Genomic DNA, 24,411 nt, shown 5'->3' on the forward strand with positions numbered 1-24,411 from the left:
AGTCTAATTTCAATTGAAATTCTGGAATCAAAAATAACTAAAAAATCTTAATAACTTTGTTAATACAGACATGCTTAGGCATCCATCATCATAGGGTATCTCCCAAAATATTTTTTTTTACAATACATGTTAATATAAAAATACTGTAGAGTACAGCAATAGTGCTTAACTGCTATATATACAATTAGTGACAATTATTTTACTCATATTATGTCTGTAGCAAACACCAAAAACATGTTTTTTTTGTAGTCTCATGTTTTGGTGGAATGCACCTGTCTAGCAAAGGCAGCTGAAGTGAGGCGCTTTCCACAGATTTTCCAAAGAAAAGGGAATAAGCATTGTGGAAGCGAACTTAACAAATGTCACATTCAAAGAAAATGACAAAGTTTCAGTGGCACAAATTTGGACCATTTCAGGGTCGGATTTAAGAAAGTGGTAGGGAGAGACAGGAGGTAAAACCCTTTCCCCCAAAAGACAGCAAGTGAAGCATGCTGTAAGGTCTTTCCATGACATTAACGCTGATGAAATATTTTTACAGTGTTTGTATTTAACAATGTGGTGGTATATTTATGCCAGTCAATAAACAAGATGACAGCTCTTTCATTTAACCTAATTTTACAACCAAAATTGTTCCTTAATAATTTACCGAAAGGCTGAACCCAGAATCTTCTTGTTTTTAAGGCAAGAACTTGGCGAGTGCTGACATAGACGTCACATAGAAATGAGAGTATTAAGTCCATTATTATTTCATAATTCAAAATAATTAAACATTTAGAACCACATGATCCTGAGTACCTACAATCCCTACCAGACATTATAGGAGGTCCCGGAAGTTTTTTTGATAAGTGGACAATTGAAATGCCAACACTTCTAATACTAAGGGGGACAGCATTTAAATTTGAAGCCATTTTTATGAGCATTTTTTAAAGCATTTTAAAGTGATCTTGCATCCAGATTAAATAAACATGGAAAAAATTAAATGTAATAAATCATTTACAGTTATAAAAAAAATAATGTTTTAAAGTATTAAAATATAAAAATAATTAAAGATTAAAACAAACAAAGATACTAAAATAATTTAATTGCTTGGCTTCTGGTTCTATTCGAAGGCGAAAATTGCACAGATGTTTCGGACGCTTACAGTCATCTTCAGGGTAGCAGTTTCCTCTGCTACCCTGAAGATGGTGACTGCAATTTCAACCGAAACGTTGGTAAAAATCTTTGCCTACGATCCAGATAGAACCCAGAAGCCAAGCCACTCCAGACAATGACAGGGAAATCCTAAAATTCTTATTGAATAATATTTTTATACTAACATTTTTTTTTTACCAATTTTATACATCTGGATCTCTAATCATCCAATCATCATCAACAACATCAACATCAACAATATCATCAACATCAACAACAACTTCATCACTAAGTTTGTACCCAGCAAGGGGAAAAAGGTAAATGGCAGTTGCCCCCTCCCCACAAGTGATTTTTGAAACACAAGGAAAATAGAAATATAAGTTAATTAGTTTTGTTCAGATGATCCTGAGATTTAAGAGAAAGATGGTTACAACGAAAATTACCTGCAATGTTCTTTTGGTCCAGCTATCCAGCTGTCAGTAGAAAAGAAGAAAGTTGTTTTAATTTCTTGGGCTCCACCAAAAAAAAATTAAGATTTTTAAATGATGCAAGTAATTTTCAGATAAAATGCTATCAAGCCTGGTTAGAACAATAAATGTAATGACTGTATATTCAAGAAGACTGAAATGTGCTCTTTGCAAGACACTGTGTTTTATTGCTTTCTGCCATTAGTTAAGTTTGATGTGTTTTAAGATCATTCATGTTCTACCCATACACTAAGTTCAAGGATACCAACAAAGACTGCCAGAAACATGTTGGCAGTAACTTCCACAAACCTGCAACAGCTGCTGCAAAAGCGTTTCTCGAAAATGTATCTGTGTGTGATCTACTGCAATGTTAAGACCAAAATATAATTGAAGACAAGATTGAAATATTGGCATTAATAATTCATTGTATGGCATTCTATGATTTGTCTATTAGAGGAAAAAGAAAGTGATGGAGATAATTTCTGAATTTTACATCTTATTGTAATTTATTGATATAATTCAATTAAATTAATGTAATTTCTTATTTTAGTGTCAAATTAAAGATTGAGTCTGGTGGCGAACAATTGATGAACCACCTGGAGAAATTATGTTGAAATGCAGTTTACACATTAACAAACCTACAAAAATGTAAGAAAAATTAATATGCAATTTTAAAAAAGTCATGGACGATTAATCAGCAGCCATAGCATAAAAGAAAAGGTTTCTACTAGCATGTGTTTCTTCAATGAAATTCAAGTAAAAATTTCAGAATAATTTGTAGTTTTTGTGGAAATAAAGCTACAACTTGCCTTATCAGTCCCAGACTATATTGCAAGGTTCGGTTTTGGTAGCTGTTCCACAAGGAAAAAAAGGGAGTGTTGTACATGTGATTATAAGGTAAAGGTTTTAACAATCATTATTTTTCCATTCCTCAACCCACAACATAGTGAATGATGCAAATAATGTCTTGGAAAATAGAAACACGATTGACACTAAAAAGGGTAATATAAATGTTTTCAGAGAATCGACAGCCCACAAATGTTTGAGACCAGATAGTCATTAAAATTCTCAAAAAATTTCCCCCATCTTGGCAAAGCACTAGAAAAACTATTTTCAAGAGAAACTACATAGGTACTAACCGCATTTGGGAGTTACGAAACTAACCTTCATTTCCATAATTACAATAACCAAATATTTGCCAGTAATTAATGCCCTGCAAACAAAGAACATGTTTTTGTTCAGAGTAGAAAAACATATTATGGGAGTACTTGACACATCAAAAAATACAGTAAGGATGTATACAGGAGTTACTGGCAAATTGCTTCAAAAAGAAGAAAAAAACATGGCAGAAGATGAAGTAGAAATTTATGTTCCCTGTCTTACTCATAAGCAGTAATAATACAAAGTTAATCCTCCATCCGACTGTGACAATGAATACTTGTGATGTTCATCTTGAGTTTCATATTTCATAATTAAATTGGCCTTCAACAAAACAAAATCCTTATTAATTATTACAATGTTTGTAAGGGACTTACAAAATAATGCAGAATTCTTCATTGGGTTTTATAAGTTCTGTGTTATCACCATAGAACTGAACCTGTAGTTACAATAACTTCAGGGAGAAATGTAATTGAAAGATAATTTACAGAAGTTTAAATTGAAATTTTCCTGCTATGTGCCATGAAGCAAATACTGTCAATTCTGAGTGCTATTCTATCCTCTACCACGACTGCAGCATGCTTCAAAGAATAAAATCCTGGCTTGGAGCACAATGGAGGAGGAAATTCTGACTGGATTGTGTTCTGATGAGTGTGCCGTGCATTGCAATTTCGTCAAAGAAAACTGTGAAGTTGTAGAAAAAACATTTTTACGAAAAATGTCACTACGGTACATCCAAGAAAAATTTAATTTACCTTCAATCAAACTGAGTGTATAAAAAATAACAGTAACATATGTTTGTGACAAAGCAATTCAATTCTCGTAAATATTTTAGTTGATATGTGTCCTCCCCTCCATCACACCACCCAGGGCCCAAATAGCACCTAGTCCAGATTCTATGTATGTTCTTGAATTGTGACAACGTACTTTTCTGCTACCTGTATACCTACTATTCAGAGATATAACCAAGGGGAAGGTATTAGGATGCAACCTTCCCCTAAAACTCGGTACAAAAGATACTTTTTCTTTTGCAGTCATGCTTTAAATACTTAATATTTACATGTAATCTGTGTTGTCTAATATTACTTGTTAAACCACACATTTTAGCTGTTAAATGAAAACAAAATTTAAAAACTATTTTAAACAAGATTGTTTTTTTAATCTTTAGAAGACAATGCCATACAAATATTTCCCTGCGAACTGAAATCCTGGCTGCACCCTTGATACCACTTACTTCAGCTCAGCTCCAAGGAAACTTAGCAGTTCGGTTAATCTTCAGTTGTTCCTGCAGTTGGGTGATGGTGGTGTACTTCCGAAGGGACATCATCTTCAATTATTATGGTGAGCCTGGAACCAAACAATAAAATACTTATAGTTTTGAGTTCCGGAGATCTTTATTTGACTGGTCTTGATGAAAACTGTCCATTTTTAGCCAATCAAACCAAAATTTTAATTGCAAGTAAATTGTAATTTAATATTTTAAAATATATCTAATACTACTCTGGTCTAGTTGATTGGTTGAATATCCTTAACATTGTAGTGTCATTTATTGAAACAACCATAAAAAATTGTCAGTGATACCTACCCTAGCTAGTTTGTAATCTTCTATGAACATAAATTGTTAAAAAATTCTTAAACACTTCCCAAACCCTAGTAGTACTGTGAGCATGTGACCAGATCACTTGCCGCGAGCCAAAGAGATCCAGGTTTGGATCCTGGCCGGGTCCAAGCTAGGGAATGCGAAAGTGCGGAAACATGGAAGACGTTGCCATGAGCCGGTGGGTTTCCTCGGGGTTCTCCCGTTTCCCACACCAATGCATTCATTTGACTGCTCCATTTGAAACCAATAAATTCACTTCTCATTGTCTGTAATAACCTCTCGATGTTGATGGGACTTTTAGCCTCATTTCAGTCATGCCCACACCCTACCCATACTGAGAAACCCTTTGCATCCGGAAATATATTAGCATAAGGTGTTTGGATTCAGAGCTAGTGTTCTTGTAGCAAGAAGCAGTTTGACCACAGTAGTGGCTGATGCCCAAAATATAAGTAAGTTCTGCATTATGTCATTAAAATTATACATATTTTGCAGAAAACAGAACACACATTGCTATCATAACTTTACAAAATAGTTTTAAAAAAATTTTAGATTACGAGTATATAACTATCATTTCGCTGTATACAATAATTTTTTTGATAAACAATGTAGTACTAGGTGCTACAAAAAATATAAATTATTTCATTCAGTTTAATTTCAGTTCTATGTTATTATTCTTTGAGCATGACACAGAAATGATCAACAGCACCCTCATTTAAACTGCACTCAGGGGCATAGGCAAGGGAGAGAAGGTGATAGGGGGAGGTTTCCTGCCCCCCCCCCCTCTCGCAACAAATCTCAAGAAATCCTACAAATAATTCACCAAAAAAAAAAAATTTGATAGCATACAAAGAGGTTCTATCACCCCCCTCCCCCCGGATGGAAATGAAATTATGCATACGCTTCTGACTGCACCTGCTCCGAAATGCTTGGGATTGTTACTTTTACACAGCACTTAATTTAGCTCAAACCGTTTCAACAGTGTATTGGCTGTAAATCAGAGGGAAGTGTCGCCAAATGATTATACACATAAAAGCGTTCCCCAGAATTATTTCAATGTGTTTACAAGCATAAAGCAGAGAATATACAGATTAGTCAGAATTTGGCGAGAAAACCTCAGATGTAGGTTCATCACCAAAAAATTAGTTGAATGTATATAATACAACTTATGATCTAAAGAGAGGGCGGAGCCGGGGGGGGGGGGGGGGGGGTTAGGGGTTCAACCCCCCCCCCCTTCCTTAGCACCAAATCATTAATTAATTTCTTATTCATCACTCAAACAAATTTCATATTAAAATTAATAAAATTTTTACCATTACAATATTTAAATTTAAGTACCGAAAACTGCTAAAATAGTACTATTATACACCTTTAAATACAAATTTTCCCGGGGGAGGACCCGCGGGGTGGGGGGGGGGGGGGGCATGCTTCTTAAAAACCCCCATACACAAATCCTAGCTACGCCACTGATCTAAAGTGCTTCCTAAGCCTTGTCACGCCTTTGAAGCTTGAGCTGAACAACTTTTTAATGCCAATAAGTCGTGTGTTTTCTACTTTTTCTTTGGAACCTGCAACCAAACTACCCTATATATTTATATATATAGATATTAATATTTTAAGCGTATGCTATCATGTAGTTCCCCGTACACCATGCCTCTCGCCTAGTCAACTGGTCCTAAAGGTGCTGTGTGTGAAAGAAGGAGTCAAAAGGTACCACCTCAGATGTTTAACGTGGCAACACCAAGTTTTGTTTCAATTGTAACACTTCATGGCATATTTCACCACAAAGATGAACTGTAAACATCTATGAGTTTCTATGCATTGTGATTGGGCCATCGTTATAGTTTGAAACGCCCTAAAAGATCTAGCCATTTTTGGAGCAAGCTTCCTTCACTAAAAAGAGTGTACTCGTTAGACAGCAATACGATATACCTATGCCTTCACCAGTGGTTTTTCCGTGTGATTGGCGGCCATCTGCAAGAGAAGCCGTTGCCTTATTTGGCCGGGAGGTCTCTTGAGCAGAAGTTAGCTCTATCCGGCCGCCCGGGACATAGAGCTTGGGACAACAACAGCCTAAGTCATTCCACGCAACTACGGAAATTTCCAACCGAGTTTTCATATTGACGTGACAACGTCTAATAAATCGATGAACGCCGGCTACACGCACGAAGAAGTGTCCCGTAACGCACATTGTCTCACTACGATGTGTCCCGTTACACTCATTGTACGCTTGTGCCGCATCTCTCTTCCACTCGATTGGAACAACCATCGATTTGACTTTTCGATCATGTTTTCGTCATTTGAATTATTAATATTATTTAATTTAACGATCGTCCACCGATTTTCAGCACAATCGGTACGGTTATTTAAAAGTAATGTTGAATTTTCAAATACGTTTTTGTACTAACAATGGTGTTTTACAGTTACACATAATAATTCAAATTACACCCGGCATCTTTTGCACACTGTTTTAAAAAATATTGTAACATTATAAATAAGTTTGGCGTATTTGGGATGCGTATTTGTTATAAAATCGTATTATCAAAACGAAATAATATTATTCCCCTACGGTGCTTCAATCTACGGTGACGGACGCGAACCGAACGAATCGCGCTATGTAGCCGCTTCCGCGGCAACTAGGCACTCGTTAATACATATTTTCCTTTAAAATAATCTCGACGAATTTTAATCTCGGCCCCAGCGCACCACGAGCATCTGGGTTGGAGATTAAATCCGAAATTCTTTCTTAAACTTACTAATACTTATTTTATTAACTGCAAGGGCATTTTTATTAAATTCTACGTTTAATTTCACGACGAACAAACTTCGTCGTTAAATGTGTAATTACGAAAAAGGGTAAAACATTCTCGACGATCTTGAAGTTAAATAGCAAACATGTATAAAAGTTATAGTTAAAATAATTTCTTCGTTAAAGTAATAAACATAAGTATTTGAATTAATGAGTGCAAATAAAAGTAAATTTATCAATTAAATTGTAGATTTCATTTCACTCCTTCTTTGTATCCATACAAAATAGTGATAATTCAATAAAAATGATTCAATTTTATTCATAAAAGTATGCAATCATTTCATCAATGTTTTGTTATGACGTTGTCACGTTAAACTATCGTCCGTAAACCGACTTTACAGACAACCAATTTTTTTTTTTTACAAGAAAATGTGCAAACATAAGAATAGAGCAGTTACATGGTGGCTTTCATGTGTTTACTATCAATAAAAATTAAATTTAGAGTGCGAAACATCGTACAGGTTGCACCAGGGCATTTTTTTTCTCCTCTCAAGAGTGTTATCTGTGACTGCTGTTTCTCCAAACAAAGTTTCACATTACGGCGCTTTTTTTTTCATAACTGTGGCAAACACGACTTGGTTGTCCCCTGCAGGATGGGAAGCCTTCTTTTCACAGACGAGAGAGCCAAACCCTCGATCGTGCATCTTCTTTTTTTTTTTTTTTTGTTCATTGTAACTCATGATAACTAATGGTCAATTAGGCCAGGTTAACTACATTATAAATACTTTAAAACATTGTGGACGGTTGATTTGGTTAGGATAGCTGCATTAAAGATACTGTGAAATCATGTAAACGGTTTCCTAGCCCTGGATAGCTACATATTAAAAAGTTATTTGCTAAGCAACCATAAAAATATTTTACAGTATTTTTAATGTAGCTATACTTACCTAATATAACCAACCATCCACTAACTAACCTATCCTAATCGACCGCAAAATTTAATGCCACACCGGTTTATACAATGAGATAGAACGGGAAAAAGAAGCAAGCATGAACTTCGGGTAACTTCTGGTGTGGCTCTCTCATCTGTGAAATGAAGGCTTCCCCCTGGAGGATAGTCGCCTGTGTGACGTCACCGCGCAGACACGCGCCGACAGCTGACCGTGACCCACAGACACACAGCGGACGCGAGTGTACCTGCCCCTTGCCGCCACCCCTCCCCTCCTTAACCAACCCAACCCCTACAAGCGTTGGCTTCCGGCCAACCCCCTGGGTGTACTTATAATGGAGGGGGGGAGGGTTGCAAGGCTGTCGGCGGCCATCTTGTTGCACACCTCCCCTCGCTCTAACGGGAGGGTAAAGAATGGTAATATGGCGGGGAGCCAGGATGAGAGAGGGTAGCTTTATCCTCCCAACCCCACGCGCTACGTGCTGTTGAAAAGCAACGTGCCGTAGACTGCGACGTTTGGATCACATTCATTTATGAAACTAGGCTCTTGCGTACCGTTTCTTTATTTAATTTATACGGGTTTTTTCTGGACCTACATCTTCAAGGTTCTCAGGCTAGGAAGTTCCAAACACAAAATTCATAAATACAACCACCAAAAATTTAAATCTACAAAAAAAAAACCTACTTACATAAAACGCTTATATCGTCCACCTTTGCACAACAGTACACAAACACAATGCAAAATTTTAAAATTAGTACGTACTAGTTTACTCTGTGTTACGTAAACTATGAATATGACTATCGCATCGCGTAGCATTAATAGTCTACAAGACTAAAGTTTGTGTGTATGTTTGTTACTCCTTGATGCCTGAACCGATGAACCGATTTGGATGAGATCTGACATACCTACAGCTAGCTCATAACCTGGATTAACACATATGCTATATATTACTATGAAATTCCATCCCTATTGGCTTGCAAAAGAGGTAAATTCATTTTTATAACAGAAAATCATAGATAGTAGACATACAAACAGTGAGTGCTTGTCATTTCTCCATGTCCGCCACACGGTCATGTAGTAAGGTCTGGCAACTCCCTACTCTTCTCCTTGGTGAGACCCGTCCGCTTAGTGGAGCTAGTGGCGGCTAGCGAACTAACGGCGCTAATAACAGTTCAGTTCTGAACTCATACAATAGATGGCGCTGCCTTGAATTTTAAAAGTGGGGCTCCCGTCACATTTTTGAATTTTCGTTCGTTTGTCCCACATGCTTTCCTACACCATTCATCCGATTGCGATGGAATTCAGGTGAGTTGTTATGCGCATGCCCGCGAAGGTTTCTGAGTTAGTACAACTATATTACAATCGGTGGCGCACGAATCGTTTCAACAAATGTGTGTATTTCATTTAGTTTAGCGGCAGTTCGTGTGTTTTCGGGGTATGAGTACACACACATTACAGTATTGAAATGTATGAAATTGAAATAATAATTCACAGAATTGAATTGAATAAAATATTAACAGGACATTTCAGTTCGCGTGTAGCCCGAGAGTTGCTTCAACAAATGTGTTTATTTCATATTGTACAGCGGCAAATCGACTGTTTTTGTTGAATGATTGCGCACGCATAACACAATTGAATTGAATTAAATATAAAAGAGAGACAGAGAGATAGAGGGATATAGAGAATGAAATGGAGTTCGAGATATATAAAGCTGTATAGAGGCATATATAGCGGTATATAGATTGGTAGGCCTATATAGAGGATAGAGATATAGTGGGAGATATAGATGTATAGGTATATTTAGAGATAAGGACATAATATACACAAGTTGTTCATTAAAAAACTGTGTAACACACGATTACATTTTCTCTGTTCATACTGGGGGTTAAAATATAAATTGACTATTAAGGTACTTACAACAAAAAAAATTATTTAGTTGATAAAATCATTTATAAACCGTCAGTTGTAGTTAACTTATCAATATAATTTTAATCACTACAAAAAAAAAACAATTTTTTCAGCAATATAATAAGGGAAACATTAAGACTCCGTGGGAAGGGTTCGTACCTTAACCACGGCTTAAGCTGAACTCACAATGATTAGTGTCATCCGTCCGTCAATCGTCCGTCAGTCCGTCAATCACGAAGACATTCAGCCAATCAGATGGCCCAACAAAATTCCATCCGTTTGACCGTCAAAACCTGGCCAAGCTTTAACTTTCGACGGATGGATGAAATTATAACCTCATTAATATCTGAAAGGCATTACCTTAAATGAATTTTTTTATTTTTTTTTTATTTGCTAAGCTGATTTCGTAATATGTTCTTAACTTCCCTATTAATACGTTTTTGGTTTCATATTTGAAACAATAAGTGTCCTAGACACAAAAGAAATTAATAATGCACGGTAACTCGAAAATATAATAAAATATTTTAAGTTTGTTTAAATCATTCATAAGTTCTTACAATACATGATCGTCAGGCTGGCGAAGCTTTACAAGTCAAATTTCCTCGAAAATATAAGCCTGAATATTTGTTGGCAGAATTCAAGAAGAAAAACGAGAAACAGCGGCCGGACCACACTTATTTGTGTAGTCTCCTGAAGTCGGCTCCGGAAATGCCTAGTCGCAAGCGAAATTCTTCACGCAAAACTGCGCTCTATGGAAAAGGGGCATAGGCACGCCCAATACAAGTCACGTAGATTCTACCGAAGTCCCTCGGCATCCATCAAGCATGACGGCTGCCTGGTTCCATCGGCGAAATTCGCATCGACCACACACTGAGAGAAATGATTGTTTGCCTCAACAAAATATCTGTTCGTATATGGCGAAATAAATATAATTTGTTAATTCAAACAAATATTTTGTAGTAGGAAAGATTCTGTTGACCCAACAAAATGTTTTTTTTTTTCTCAACTTAACTGTATATTTGGTTAGGTGTAATAAATCATTTTTGATACTTACTAAGTTCGGTTGAGCTATTTAAATATTTTGTTACGGCAAGTAAATATTTGTTTCGCCATATATAAACAAAAATTTGTTTGATTCAAAACAAACAATTTTCTCTGTGCAGGTGCGAAACACTTCAACGACGTTCTTGCAATCATTCTCACGCCCGGCTCGTTATTTAGGCGTAAGAGAGACAACGCGACCTGCATCAGACGTATTTCCGCTGCACTTCCCGGTACATTGTTGCGAGCCGCGGTCATGATGTAAAGAAGAGGAGGTGAAACCGTCCGGCCGCCCAAACGCGTCCTCCACTGCGCACTACGTCACCTTGGTCGCACCGCCCGGTCTACACGCAGCGCGCTTACGGGAATACGACGCAGAAAGTTCATTTACAATCGTTTGAATAGTAAGAGTGACCACGAAGCGTAGAAATATTTTGCTATGTGCATTGTATAGCATGCATTTAGATCATACAGTTTAAATAAATGTATTAGCATCCAAACACGGGGTTTATATTAATAATAAAATCAACGAAGCAATATTTTTCTGCTGTTTCATCACTTCAAATTGTTGATTGAGTCTTGTAAACACAGAATGGTAATGGGAATTGGAATGAATATACTTCGAAAATATTTATTATGAATATTTATAAAATAGATATAATAAACATTCAGGATGCAGGCGACAAATAATAATACAAACATATTACAAAAAAAAAGCATCTGACACAAAGCAAAGTTTCTATAAATACGTATTTGTAATTTACATAAACATAAGCGTTTTTGATTTATTTACTAAATTTATTTTATTTAGTTACAAACAATAAACAAAAAGGTAAATAATGATAGAAAGTATATTTAAAAAATTGGTTGTCTGTAAAGTCGGTTTACGGACGATAGTTTAACGTGACAACGTCATAACAAAACATTGATGAAATGAAAAAACATATTATTAAATTAAATAGCTCTATAATATTCAGCAAAAGAACAGCTTGCAGGCATTACAAAAATTTTTTCATGGCAAAGAAAACGAAAAGGTTGGATTTGTTTATTATCTTGGAGAGGAAAAACCTAATAGTTTTCAAATCCCCCAAGCACATTGTGCGTTAAAACATGGCACATAATTGTTGGTTGATTACTAAAAATAACTCAATTGCAAAATAACTCGCCAGTAAATATTTCACAAAACCCGTATGCCTTCTACACTACATTTTATTAAAGCCAAAATCGATTCATAATGGCTTGAAGAACTCCCGTCCCTCATAGGTATTTGAATGTAATTTTAACGTGTGTATCTTGGCTGTAGGCGTTTCTTTTTCAATTTTTATAACGTTAACTTCTGAAAACTCAAAAATGTTGCTTGCTATTTACTGAAAATTCCAGGTTATAACAAAATAAGTATTGTTTTACCTCCTGTACATTGTGCATTTGCAGGCACACGCCTAATTTGATAAGAAAATTGAAGAGAGTCACGGCCTTTCCATGGAAAAAAATTACAAAATAAATATCAAAGTTCATCTAATTCCCCTTAAAATTGGCGTTTAAAAAATCCTCCTGTATTCTGTAATACTAAAATTATTTGAAGGCAATAAATTCAAGGGAAATGGTATGATAAAAACATTAAAAATATAAAAATATTTAAATATAATAAAATCATTGTAATCGTCGAAAATTAAAATCAGAAATACCATTTTTCCCACTTATATCTAGTTTTACAGAAAAGCCGCTTCCCTCCATAATTACTATTCCAAGGCCGCGCTGCAAATGTCCACATGTACAATTTTCAATAAATAGCTGTTTTTTTTATATATCTCACGCGCTTTATAGTTATAGAATCTAGAAAAATTAATACCTACAAACATGCAAACTTATGTGCTACACTGTTTTTAGTTATAGCCGAGTTGTGTTAATGTTAGGATTGTAGACACAGTAGGGGCGGATCCAGGAATTACTGGGAGGGGGGGGAAATTTGAGTCTGGGCCTAGTATGATACGTGTTTATTACTGCAAAAGTCGTTATTAATCAATGTATATTTTACCCTTAGATGGGTGGGAGGGCCGGTGCCCCTGTGCCCCCCCCCCCCCCTTCAGGATTCAACCATGGAGCACACACGCACGTGCGCTGAGAATGTACTGAGCTATGGTCCCTGCAAACCTTATTCTTAAGTATTTAAAACGGCAGTTTTTTTTAACGCGTTAAATGCTATTTAAGGCCTAAACACAAACTCTTACATGGAGAGACGAAACAAAATTGTACCATTATCTAAACGCTTGAATGGAAAAATTGGCAAAGACAAAATTAGATAACAATGAATTCATTTACGTTAATTTTCATTTTTGTGTGTAAACCAACAACATAACACAACACATAGAGATTGTAATGCTGAAATCTTAAAATACCTTTAGGTAACTAACATATTATTAAAATCAGTATCATCACATGTAACAAGAAAAGTAATTCACTTTCACGCACCGCATTTTGAGCGGTATTTTGCATTAACATTATTAAGTTAAATACATATCGTAATGAAATAAAAATTAACTTCTTCCAAAGCCTAAACGAATTCATTTAAAACAAAGATATTAGACCTCAAATTTCAAAAGTGGTTGTATGTAAGCCTGTTTATTTTTTGTATATTTTATAATTCTTATCTCACGGTTTTTCGTGTATACTTAAATATATTTAAACGTTATGATATCATATGTCCTCCCCACTCCATTAAAGATAACATTTTGAACAATAGAAAAAATGCGCATGTTTCTTTTTGATGGATAGGGGGTTCACATTCCTACTTTCATTCGATTTGTTTACATGCATTGATGAAATATTTTCCCCCCTTTATTAATACTACACAACCTAGTGTTTAGGTTAGTTCTATAACAAACAAGAAAAAAAAAAGTTAAATTGAAATAAATTCTGTAGTTCTCGCTGATGCCCAAACACACAAACATTTTAAAAACAATTGATTTGAGTTTTTATAAATGGGTATATATACGTTGGGATTTCATTTTTAATAAATTAATTCAATAAATAACCTTTTTGCCGCGAAAGACTTTATTATTATAGATAATAACTCAGTATTTTGCACGAAATATATTCCTTAACCTAATATTAACCTACAGTTAATGATATAAAAATTAAAAATAAATTCTCGTACTATAAAACATGTGACATTTCTACTTAAAATCACGTTTGTTTAAACTTACCGCTGCTAACACAGAATGTGTCCTTCCTTTTGCATACGTTCACCCACTTATTGCAAAGATCTTAATTTTTTGGAAAAGAAAAATAGGTATTTTATGCCATAATCTCGAGTCTTTTTGAAATGATTGTGAAGTCCGAACACTGGACAACTACATAAAAGCACTCAGGATTGTGTAAGCACCAAAAATAACAAAGGTTCGCACGAGACGCAGATGAAATGGATGGGAAGAGCCTGGAAGAAGTGCGCTGGCTACAACCAAGGTGACGTAGCGAGGGAGCGCGTGGAGGGGGAAAACCTGCGCACGGTTTCACCTCCCCTTCTTTACATCATGGCCGCGGTAACCGCTCCCAGGCCGTGACCTTTCGCGCCGGGACCTGTCATGTGACCGCTCTCTGCCTCTCGCTCGCCATGCACACGGTCGCTCGTTCGCACGCGGGAATAAACATTCCAGATGTTTCTACCCTCACATTACCAAACAAAACTTACAATTAAAAAAATTGGTTGTCTGTAAAGTCGGTTTACGGACGATAGTTTAACGTGACAACGTCATAACAAAACATTCATGAAATGATTTCATACATTTGTGAATAAAATTGAGGTCATTTTTATTGAATGATCACTATTTTGTATGGATACAAAGAAGGAGTGAAATGAAATCTATAATTTAATTGATAAATTTACCTTTATTTGCACTCATAAATTCAAATATGTTTATTACTTTAACGAAAATATTATTTTAACTATAACTTTTATACATGTTTGCTATTTAACTTCTTCCAATCTGTGTTATTCTGTTAAGGATAGGACGATGATAGGAAAAGTAGGAAACGAATGGGAGTGTTTCAAGTTTAATGTGCCTCGAAAAAGTCTAATCGATGGTTGTTCCAATCGAGTGGAAGAGAGATAGATGCGGCGCAAGCGTACAATGAGCATAACGGGACACAGCGTAACGGGACAATGTGCGTAACGGGACACTTTTTCGTGCGTGCAGCTGGCGTTCATCGATTTATTAGACGTTGTCACGTCAAAAATGTTCTATCTCACAGCTTCTAGTTCATACGAGCGTATCTTTTAATCCAATGCCAACATCGGACACATCCAGAAAAATTTACCATGGGTATAAATGAACTTAATAGGTTATTGACATTTAAAAATGCTAGAGCCGTTAAAATAAAATAAGTGGAAAAAAAGGGGGTTGTCTGTGAAGTAGGTTTACGGATGATAATGTTACGTGATGACGTCATAAGAAAAGAAGGTGCAGGTGCGGTGACGTCACCGCGCCGCTATGCGTAGGCGGACAATGTCCCGCGCGCGCCTTGCCGACATGACGTCATCACCTACCGCGCTCGTCCGTCCAGGGTCGCCAACCTCGCGTGGCGAGAGACGCGAGGCGTGTTTCAGCAGAGCCTCCTAGATGGGAAGCCAGACCACGAGGGCTCGAGCAGGTCATGACGTCAGCACGCGACGTCCTTTGCCCTTGGCATTCCAACACGGAGGGAGAATACAGTTATCGTTTGAACAGCAGTGAGTGAGGAGCAGGCCTGAGCAGGCTGTAGCAGTGGCGTAGCCAGGATTTGTGTTAAGAAGCATGCCCCCCCCCCCCCCCCCCCCCCCGCCGTATTAAAGCGGGGGGTGGGGGGGTCCTCCCCCGGGAAAATTTGGATTTTAAGGTGTAAAATAGTGCTATTTTAGCAGTTTTGGGTACTTTAATTTAAATATTGTAAGTATTGTAATTTATTAATTTTAATATGAAATTTGTTTGAGTGATGAATAAGAAATTAATTAAAGATTTGGTGCTAAGGGGGGGGTTCGAACCCCTAAAACCCCCCCCTGGCTACGCCACTGGGCTGTAGTAACCGTGCGTGGGTGAAATTTTGGCGAAAGAAAAACGGTTGACATTTATAGTATGCAGTTTTTTTTGTTAAAATAAAACATGCCGTCAAAGTGGAGTGTAGCGACGTGCCGCGGCAATTACAAAAGCGGACCAAAAGTGGCGGTATTTCGGTTCCCGACGGATGAAAATTTGCGAACGAAATGGATACGAAGTCTTAAGAGAAAAGATGGCTTTACACCAATAAAATATTCAGGAGTGAGTACAAGTTTCTTTTTATAGCCTAAAACTAGGTTAATAATTTTGTACCTGTACGCCTTTCTCTTGACTTCGCACAAATGTGTAAATGTCGTTTTCGATAAACGTAACATTTTGGTGAACTTGCGCCGATTTCATTTGTAGACTGTTGCACAATACCCGGGAAATCTTTTGATATTTTGCTTTGAACCGCTAAAGTAGTAAGGTAACTGCTGTTAATGCTAAAGTATTTACAGTGATGACCTGACAATTTGTCAAATGGTTATCTAGAAATTTATCGTGAACGACCTATTACCATTTATTTAGTACTATGTTCTACCTTCGCTGCGGTAACAAATGGTATGGAAAGTATAAATTTAACTTGAAATCACTCGGATTTCCTTAATTATACTTAGGCCCTACTTATAAAATAATAGTCCCATAAATGTTTGTAAACAATTGTTAATTCGCCTCTAATGGTAATATTTTCCGGATTTATTAGATTTCAAAATGTATCCAATTATAACAACTATCAAACATATTATAATTAATTATTGATGAAAATTTATTTTTGATAGGGCGAGTGAGACTTTTTTTAGGCTGTCAGTAGACTTCACTGTTTTAATGTACTGCAGGGAAAGATAAACATGTAAATTTGGGTTACTAGTATAATTAGTATTAGTCGTAAATCATATTTTATTATCAAGTGGCAAAAGTATTAAGTTAGCTGAAAGATATAAATCAGCTATTGCCTTCGAAAAGTGGTAATTCAATAGTGAAGGTCTTGTAAAAAATTTTTTTGCAAGTAAGTGAGACATTTACGACACACAAAGGTTTTGCTACAGGAGTTTTTAACATTATGGGGACATTTCATGTTTTTATTTTTAAGCCGGAATTACAACAGCCCGTCACGTCCGTCCGTCCGGCATCCGTCCGTCAATCACGTGACCTGCGGCCAATAGGATGGCCAGAAAAATTGCATCCGTCCGTTTGTCAAAAGTTTGGTAACGTCATACTTTTGACGGACGGACGGATGAAATTATAACAACCAAATGTCTGGAAGTGTTTTGCGTGTCAAGTTTTTTTTTTATAAATTATAGACACTAATGTTTGTTTAGTTTTTTAGATGCTTACATATTTTTTTCAAACATGTTTGAACACGTTTTCAAGAATTGTCCGACTTACAAAAGTGTAGGTAATAATTACTCTAGGTAGCGCAGAAAATGTTTAAATAAATGCTGGAGTGAAAAAGATCGTATATTAACGAGCTTTAAGCTCATAGCTTACATTATTAACAAACTAACCTAATTATACCAGGTAAATTTCCTCCAAAATCGAAGGTGTTTCAACAGTTGGCAGCGTGTATAAGGTTAAATATATTTAACGGATAAACGGAGTGTTGTAAATCGCTGGACATCTGACGGATGACGGACGGACGCGACGGGTTATTGTAATTCCGGCTTTACAGTCAAATATTTAGTTTTACATTTTGTAACATAATTTACAGCTCAATTTTTTCTTCTCCATCCTAGTGATTAAGTCCGGGAAGTATTGAACAAATTCTATGTTTTTTTAAGCAGACAACAGTTTAACCATTTGTCGTTTATAACGCCTGATGTAGGGTATGTAAAATGATGTAATTACCGACAACATTCATCAGCATAAGCTTTAAAAATAGTTGAAAATTTCTTTAAAATGTATTGTTTGTGAGTTATGACAGTAACTTTTACACCGTTAGTAATGATTAAAAGATTACGATAAGACTTAACAGTAAATAAAAGTGCAGTCTTAAAATGACATGTATTTATCTAATTTATTTATTGTTAGATATTGGTTGACAGTTAACCACATATTAAGATAATATAACTCTAATTCACGATAGGCCCTCACCTTTATTTTCGCAAGTGGACATTTTTCAAATATTTTTTAGTTAAAATTTATTTTGTTTTGCAGTAACCTACTGGAAAATTGCTTTGCCGTAAAGAACGGTTACCGAAACTAATTTTCATTGGCAAACTACTTATTATGCCTACACAATATTTAAAAAAATGGTCGAATTTAAATACAGTTTACTTCTACGACACTCAAAGATCGCGTTATAATACTCAGTGGTTCTATTGCACATTTAAATGACAAAACCAGTACAGGTGAAAAATCTTATGAACCCGAGAAAATCCTCAAGGATATTATAAGATCATCAGTCAATATATTTCTGAACAACTATTGTAAAGTCAGGAATGATAAGCTTTTCAGTGCAAAGAATGCGGCAAGGCGTAAACTGAAAACACTAGATAAATAGGTTTGTAATTTTTTTTTCTATTGAGATTTTATTCTTTAACAAATGTTTTACTAGGTTTTGTGACTAAGGTACATTATTCATAGAGTATAATTTGTACTAGCGTATTTCTGTATAGTTTATATCTTTCATACTTTATTCACAGATCTTCAAACTTTGCTGAAGCCCTTACAGTTTTAATATTCTGCCACCCACGTGTAAAATATATTGCAATGTGACTAATGTGTTGAGTGTCTAAAAAATATTTTTTTACGTTTTTAGCTGTACACTTTCCTGGCACCCTTTTAAAAACTCAATTATTTAAATGTTCGCAATTTCAAGACATAAAATATGCAGAGATTAAAAATAAATGTAATTTTTTGGATACTGTTTTTAAGTATCCCTTAAAAATATTGTTGTGAATTACCACCTTTTCACTTCCTCGAACAAGGTAGTGAACATTTGAACGGCAGTGTCACAGAGCTGCATGCAGTAGCGGCGGGTAGTAATCAGTCCTGGCCGCCCGCCTAGCCGCCCCGAGTTTCTACCTGCTGTCGGACGTCGAGCGCTGACGTCACAAATCTGTGGTCTGGCTTCCCATCTAGGAGGCTCTGGTTTCAGTCGGTGTCACAAAAAAAAAATTCGGTTTCATTTTGCGATTAGCTGAACTTCGAAAATTCTAAGTGCACATGTCTCTACTTCACCCGCCACTTCCAGGTTATGGATGTTAATGCCATTTTTTTTTTTTTTTAATCTACGATATTTTTTTACGGAGTTTTCACTATATACGCATTGAATTTCGGCTTTTATAGCAAATTTTTCACCAAAATTGTGCTGCATTTGTCTGTTAGTTAAAGAAAAAAAGTTAAAAAAAATACTTCACTACATGTAACGTGGTCACTCGATACAAGCCATTTTCTGAGTTTCCACAGCTTCTGGGAAACACATACGAAAAACCTTTTATTGTTTTTTTAATTCGTTCATAAATAGCTATCAGAAATAAGTAAAAATAAAGATTTGAAACATTGTGGGTGATGCCAAATCTTAACGAGTTCTATTTGTCATTCTACTTAGAACCTGCGGAAACAGCAATTCACCGGTAATGTGGCAAAGATTTCAAACAAAAAAAAAATTGCAGCTTAAGACACTTCGGCGCACTTGTTATCAGATGAGCGTGCTGTTATGAAGGGCATACACCGCAGACCAGTAGTCGAGGTGTGAACGACCTGTGGGAAGTGTCGCAATGCAGCGGACTCTGTTCAAGGGCAGCCGGCGACGGACCTCAAGAGGCATGGAACTGCGCGCTCTCCTCGAGGTATGAGAACAGGTGAAGACAGGCGCTGCCGCCCTCGGTCGTCCTCGGTCGTCCTCGGCTGCCCTCGGTCGTTCTCGGTCGTCCTCTGGACGCCTTTTAGTCTAGATTGGTAGTCAGCGATGATAACCACACGGCCACGAGCCCAACTTAATTCACCTGTAACTTTATACACCGACAGTTCCTCTATATTTAACTAGTAGTATAGTAGTAGATATTAGAGATTTGTAAATTAGCAATAAGTCCTAGATACTAAGCAATAGTCATCAAAATATATATTTCTAAAATAATAATAAAAAATAAAAAAATAAATAAAAAATAATAATATTTATAGTTATTATTTTAGTTTTATCTTAAGCACTGCACGTCCATCCCTGAGTTGGGTGTTTGCATATTTCGTAACGAAATGCCTAGTTTGTATGTCATTTATCTTTTTTCTGTCTCAGTTTCTTAGTTTTGTTAGGTGCTGACTGGCGGCGGAGTGAGTGGTCAGTGCAACCACTCACCACCAGGGGCGCTTGTGTCCCTGGTCACTAAATCCAGTCCTGGATAAGATATCAAGCGGACCACGAGTCCAAGTGCCCAACCCCCGCATGTTAAGACTCTTTTCTACTCTGTCCAACACTTCATCCAGACCATCCTCTGTCTCCTGTAAATTCCTACAAGCAATGCATGCCAATTTGCATCCCGCATGAATGCGCCCAGGGTTTTCCCTGTGTCTATGCAGGTTTTACCTGTGTCCAACCTACCTCTAGTTATAGTCTAGATTTAAGAGTGAGGGGAGTTAGTCATGGCGCCAATCGTTGCCATGGCTGGCCAATTCCCTCCTAGCACACGATGCATGCGACCCTCTCCCTGCATGGCTAATCCCAGCATGACTAAGGCGTGATAGGCTTCGGCCTGAGACGCACCTAGGTCCCTCCCTAACCCGGACCCCTCCAAAATACACTTAGTTTTAGTTAGGTTAGAAAAAAAAATCGGTCGTTCAAGGTCGTCCAAGGTCGTCCAAGGTCGTCCCCAGCCGCCAGCGCCCCGAGTAGCGGCGTCCAGCCTCGTGGAGAGCGGTGGGTCGCAGGGCAAGGTGGCACTGTCGGGAGTCGAACCCCTGGCCGGGGAATTGTTCGCCACTCCGGCCGACACCTCCGCTACACCAGCCGGGGTTCACGAGGCGTGTGCAGGGCGCAGCTCAGCGAGGTTCGCTCTCCGAATACTGCAGTTCTTTTACACGGGATCATTCCGCTCCAAGTCTAGCAGCGTTGGGGGGAAAAAACAACAAACAACCTCGTTTCTTTGTTCGATCCAAGTTTTGTAGGTTTAAACCACTTTTTATTATATTACACTACTTAGTTTGGTTTTCACCAAGTTCAAATGAAAGCCATAAAACATCCTCCGTTCCGTCACTATTGTTGAACCAGAAAAGTTATAACATCAAAGAACTCAAATACAGCGCATCTGCTCATTTGACCGAGACTTAACCACAGAAAGGGTATTTTCCCCACATGATCAGGATTTTCCATAGAATGGGTGTTTCTCACATAATAGGGAGTTAACAGTAGGTACAGTCGGGAATTTCCCGCATAATATGAATTAAATATTTTATATTTTTAATTTTAGAGAAAAATTTATTTGGGTGTTATTAATATCTTATCATAATTAAAATGATATGCTGATAAGTATATAATTTGTTGTTCCTGTTAATAACAAGAAACATTAATGACCAAACATTTGTTGTTGTTATAGAGTGAAATTAAACCTTGCATTAAAAAATTTAGATGTTCTGTTTAAAAATACATTATTTAAAGTTTTTTTAAATAAAAATAACTTGGTTTAAACCGTGTTTTAAACAATAATTTTGGTTTGAATCGGCCAACCCTGCTCTCTAGTCATGTATCCTAGGTAAAGTTAATTGTACACTGAAACCTAACATGATCAATATAAACGAGTGATTCCTATTCATCATATAAAATAACTAAAACCTCTAATCTTGCTTCCTCATACCACGTCGTAAGATATAAGCATAATAATATATCATGATACCATAACAGTAGGTATTTGTATCAAACTCTACATCATGATCAGTTTGTGAAAACGATCCTTTATTAAACTTTAGTATGAAAAATAATACAATTTTTTAGTAGCCGGACTGTTCCCACCAAATGTCTGGTATTTACCATCACATCGGAGAGAAGATACATGTTACAGATACGGTCAGTGTGGACAGGAGTCCCGAAAATCACTCTGCGTCATCGCCAATTGCGCAGTGCTGCATTCGCCCCCCTCCCCCCCCCCCCCCCTTTACAACAAACTTACACAAACCTTCATGCCAACGTCGTTTGGTTTTCAGTAAAACATTGTGTGCATATATTATTTATTCTTACAGTGAAATACAAAAAAAAGTGTGGTTTGTGTGGTGGAGTCGACGCGCAACACAAGTTAAACTACCTGCTTTTTATATTATTAGTTATAGGAAACGCAATTATCATTTGGTTGAAACCACAGAGCATTAACTTATGCAATTACGCAAGCACTAAATTATGGTAATGTGCATTAGTGAAAGTATGCAAGTATACAAGTGTAAAGTATGATAGTGTAAAGTGTTGTTACTAGTTGCCTGGTAACTTTTCCCCTAGGTTGGCAATTGGAATTTAAATACGTTTTTGTGGCTGATTTTTAATTACTATTTAATAACATTAGTAATGGTAATAAATATTTATATTAATTTTATATTCTGGTTAAAGTATTCTTCTTAGCAATTTTAAAATAGTTTTCTGTTATTTTTCTAGCTGTTATTTTCGCTTGCCCAGGACGCTTGCTAAATATTCCCGCTTCGATTGTTTTCGGAAGCAGCCGAGTGCGCCCGAAGACGCACAGGAACAAACTAGCAGCGGCAGAGTGGATTTCTGGCTGCGAGAGAGAGGAGCGAGCTGTCTGCGGCGGACTGCGAGGAACTCACTCCAGGGTCACTATGGACGCCTCTGGACGCTGCTTCCTGCAGTATAGTGGGGCTGACGACTCATGAGGAGATTTAAGACGTTGGACACGGAAAATACACAAATTCGGAAGGACGGATTATAGTATGACGAAGCATTCTGTTGTTTTGAATGAGTCAGCTACAAGTTTTAACATGTGTAAATTTGTTCCAGAATTTCGTTACGCACGTTGCTAGCGAACAATTATGAATAAGTTGTCTTGCAAACGGAAAAAATGTTTGAGCTATTATAGTAAATATTGTTTTCCGCCTTTACAAACTGTGACAAATGGGAAACGGCTACATGAGCAGTCAGTGTTAGTCCCGCGTTTATGAAAAATACTGTGAGCACAAAAGGTAAATTTCAATTCTACGAATTAACGTAGGCCTAACTATTACGAATTATGCGCAATTAAAGTCCAGGAAGGTGTGCGAAAAAAATAGTTGTTCAAGCGTACTTATAATTGAACTTGAAATTCATGATGAACAGCAAAAGCCATATTAACTTTGATGTAGGAGCGCTCTATTAAATTTTAGTTATTCAGATATTGTGTTGGATAAGTTTTTTTATTGTTGAGTCTGGAAATGAATGTAATTGAATGTAATAAACTGCAGAAAGTTAGCTTAAAGTTAAAAGTTTGTTTTATTTTATTATCACTACCCATTAGATTATTTTCTATAAGATTTTGATGATGATAATGTGTTGGATCAATCTCTGTAATCTCACATTGCATGCTCAAGGGGGTGGGGACTCAGGCTTCGAGGAAGCGAGTGTAAACAGCTTGTTTCGGGCAGCTGTGTGATTGACGCTCTTGGTAGCGTGCGTGTTGGGGATATTTGTCGACCCTGACCGTGGAAAAGTCGTCACAGTATGCAAGTAATGAATTGTAAAGTATGAAAGTATGTACATGGTAAGTATGAAAGTATGCACGTGTTAAGTATGAAAGTAAGCATGTGTTAAGGATGAAAGTAACCGTTTGTTAAGCATGAAAGTAAGCATGTGTTAAGTATGAAAGTATGCATGTGTTAAATATGAAAGTATTCACATGTTAAGTATGAAAGTATGCAAGTATTAAGAATGCTAGTACCCAAGTGAGAATAAGGCAAGTTTGTAAGTGTAAATTATGCAATTATGCAGGTGTATAGTATTCAAGTATGCAATTATACAAGAGTAAAGTATTCAACTATGCAAGTATAAAGTATTCAAGTATGCAAGTGTAAAGCATGCAAATATTTAAATGTAAAATATGCAATTATGCAAGTATACATACATAAAGTATGTATGTGAGCAGGTATGAGAGTATGCGAGTAAGAAATTGTACATGTATTCAAGTGTGCAAATATTCAAGTGTGCAAATATTCAAATGTATAAGTATGCTATAGTGCAAGCTTGCAAGCGTGCAAGTGTGCAAGTATGCAAGTGTGCAAGTATGCAAGTGTGAGAGTATGCAAGTGTGCAAGTATACAAGTGTGTAAGTATGCAAGTGTGCAAGTGTACAAGTATGCAAGTATGCACGTGTTCAAGGGTGCAAGTGTGCAAGGGTGCAAGTGTGCAAGTATGCAAGTGTGCAAGTATGCAAGTATG

At 36.7% G+C, this 24,411-nt stretch overlaps 1 protein-coding gene across 1 annotated transcript in view; it reads left to right on the top strand.

Annotated features, from left to right (window-relative positions):
* LOC134535253 (uncharacterized) overlaps positions 1 to 23,462 on the top strand; it is a 228,081-nt gene extending 204,619 nt beyond the window's left edge. Inside the window, exons 4-5 of the mRNA XM_063374325.1 lie at positions 20,849 to 21,052; positions 22,706 to 23,462. Of these exons, the coding sequence (XP_063230395.1) occupies positions 20,849 to 21,052; positions 22,706 to 22,877 (376 nt within the window). The 3' untranslated portion in view covers positions 22,878 to 23,462. The remainder of the gene's footprint in view (positions 1 to 20,848; positions 21,053 to 22,705) is intronic.
* The last annotated feature ends 949 nt before the right edge of the window (positions 23,463 to 24,411 follow it).

This window comes from Bacillus rossius, chromosome 8, assembly GCF_032445375.1.
Source record: "Bacillus rossius redtenbacheri isolate Brsri chromosome 8, Brsri_v3, whole genome shotgun sequence".
Lineage (NCBI taxonomy): Eukaryota > Metazoa > Arthropoda > Insecta > Phasmatodea > Bacillidae > Bacillus > Bacillus rossius.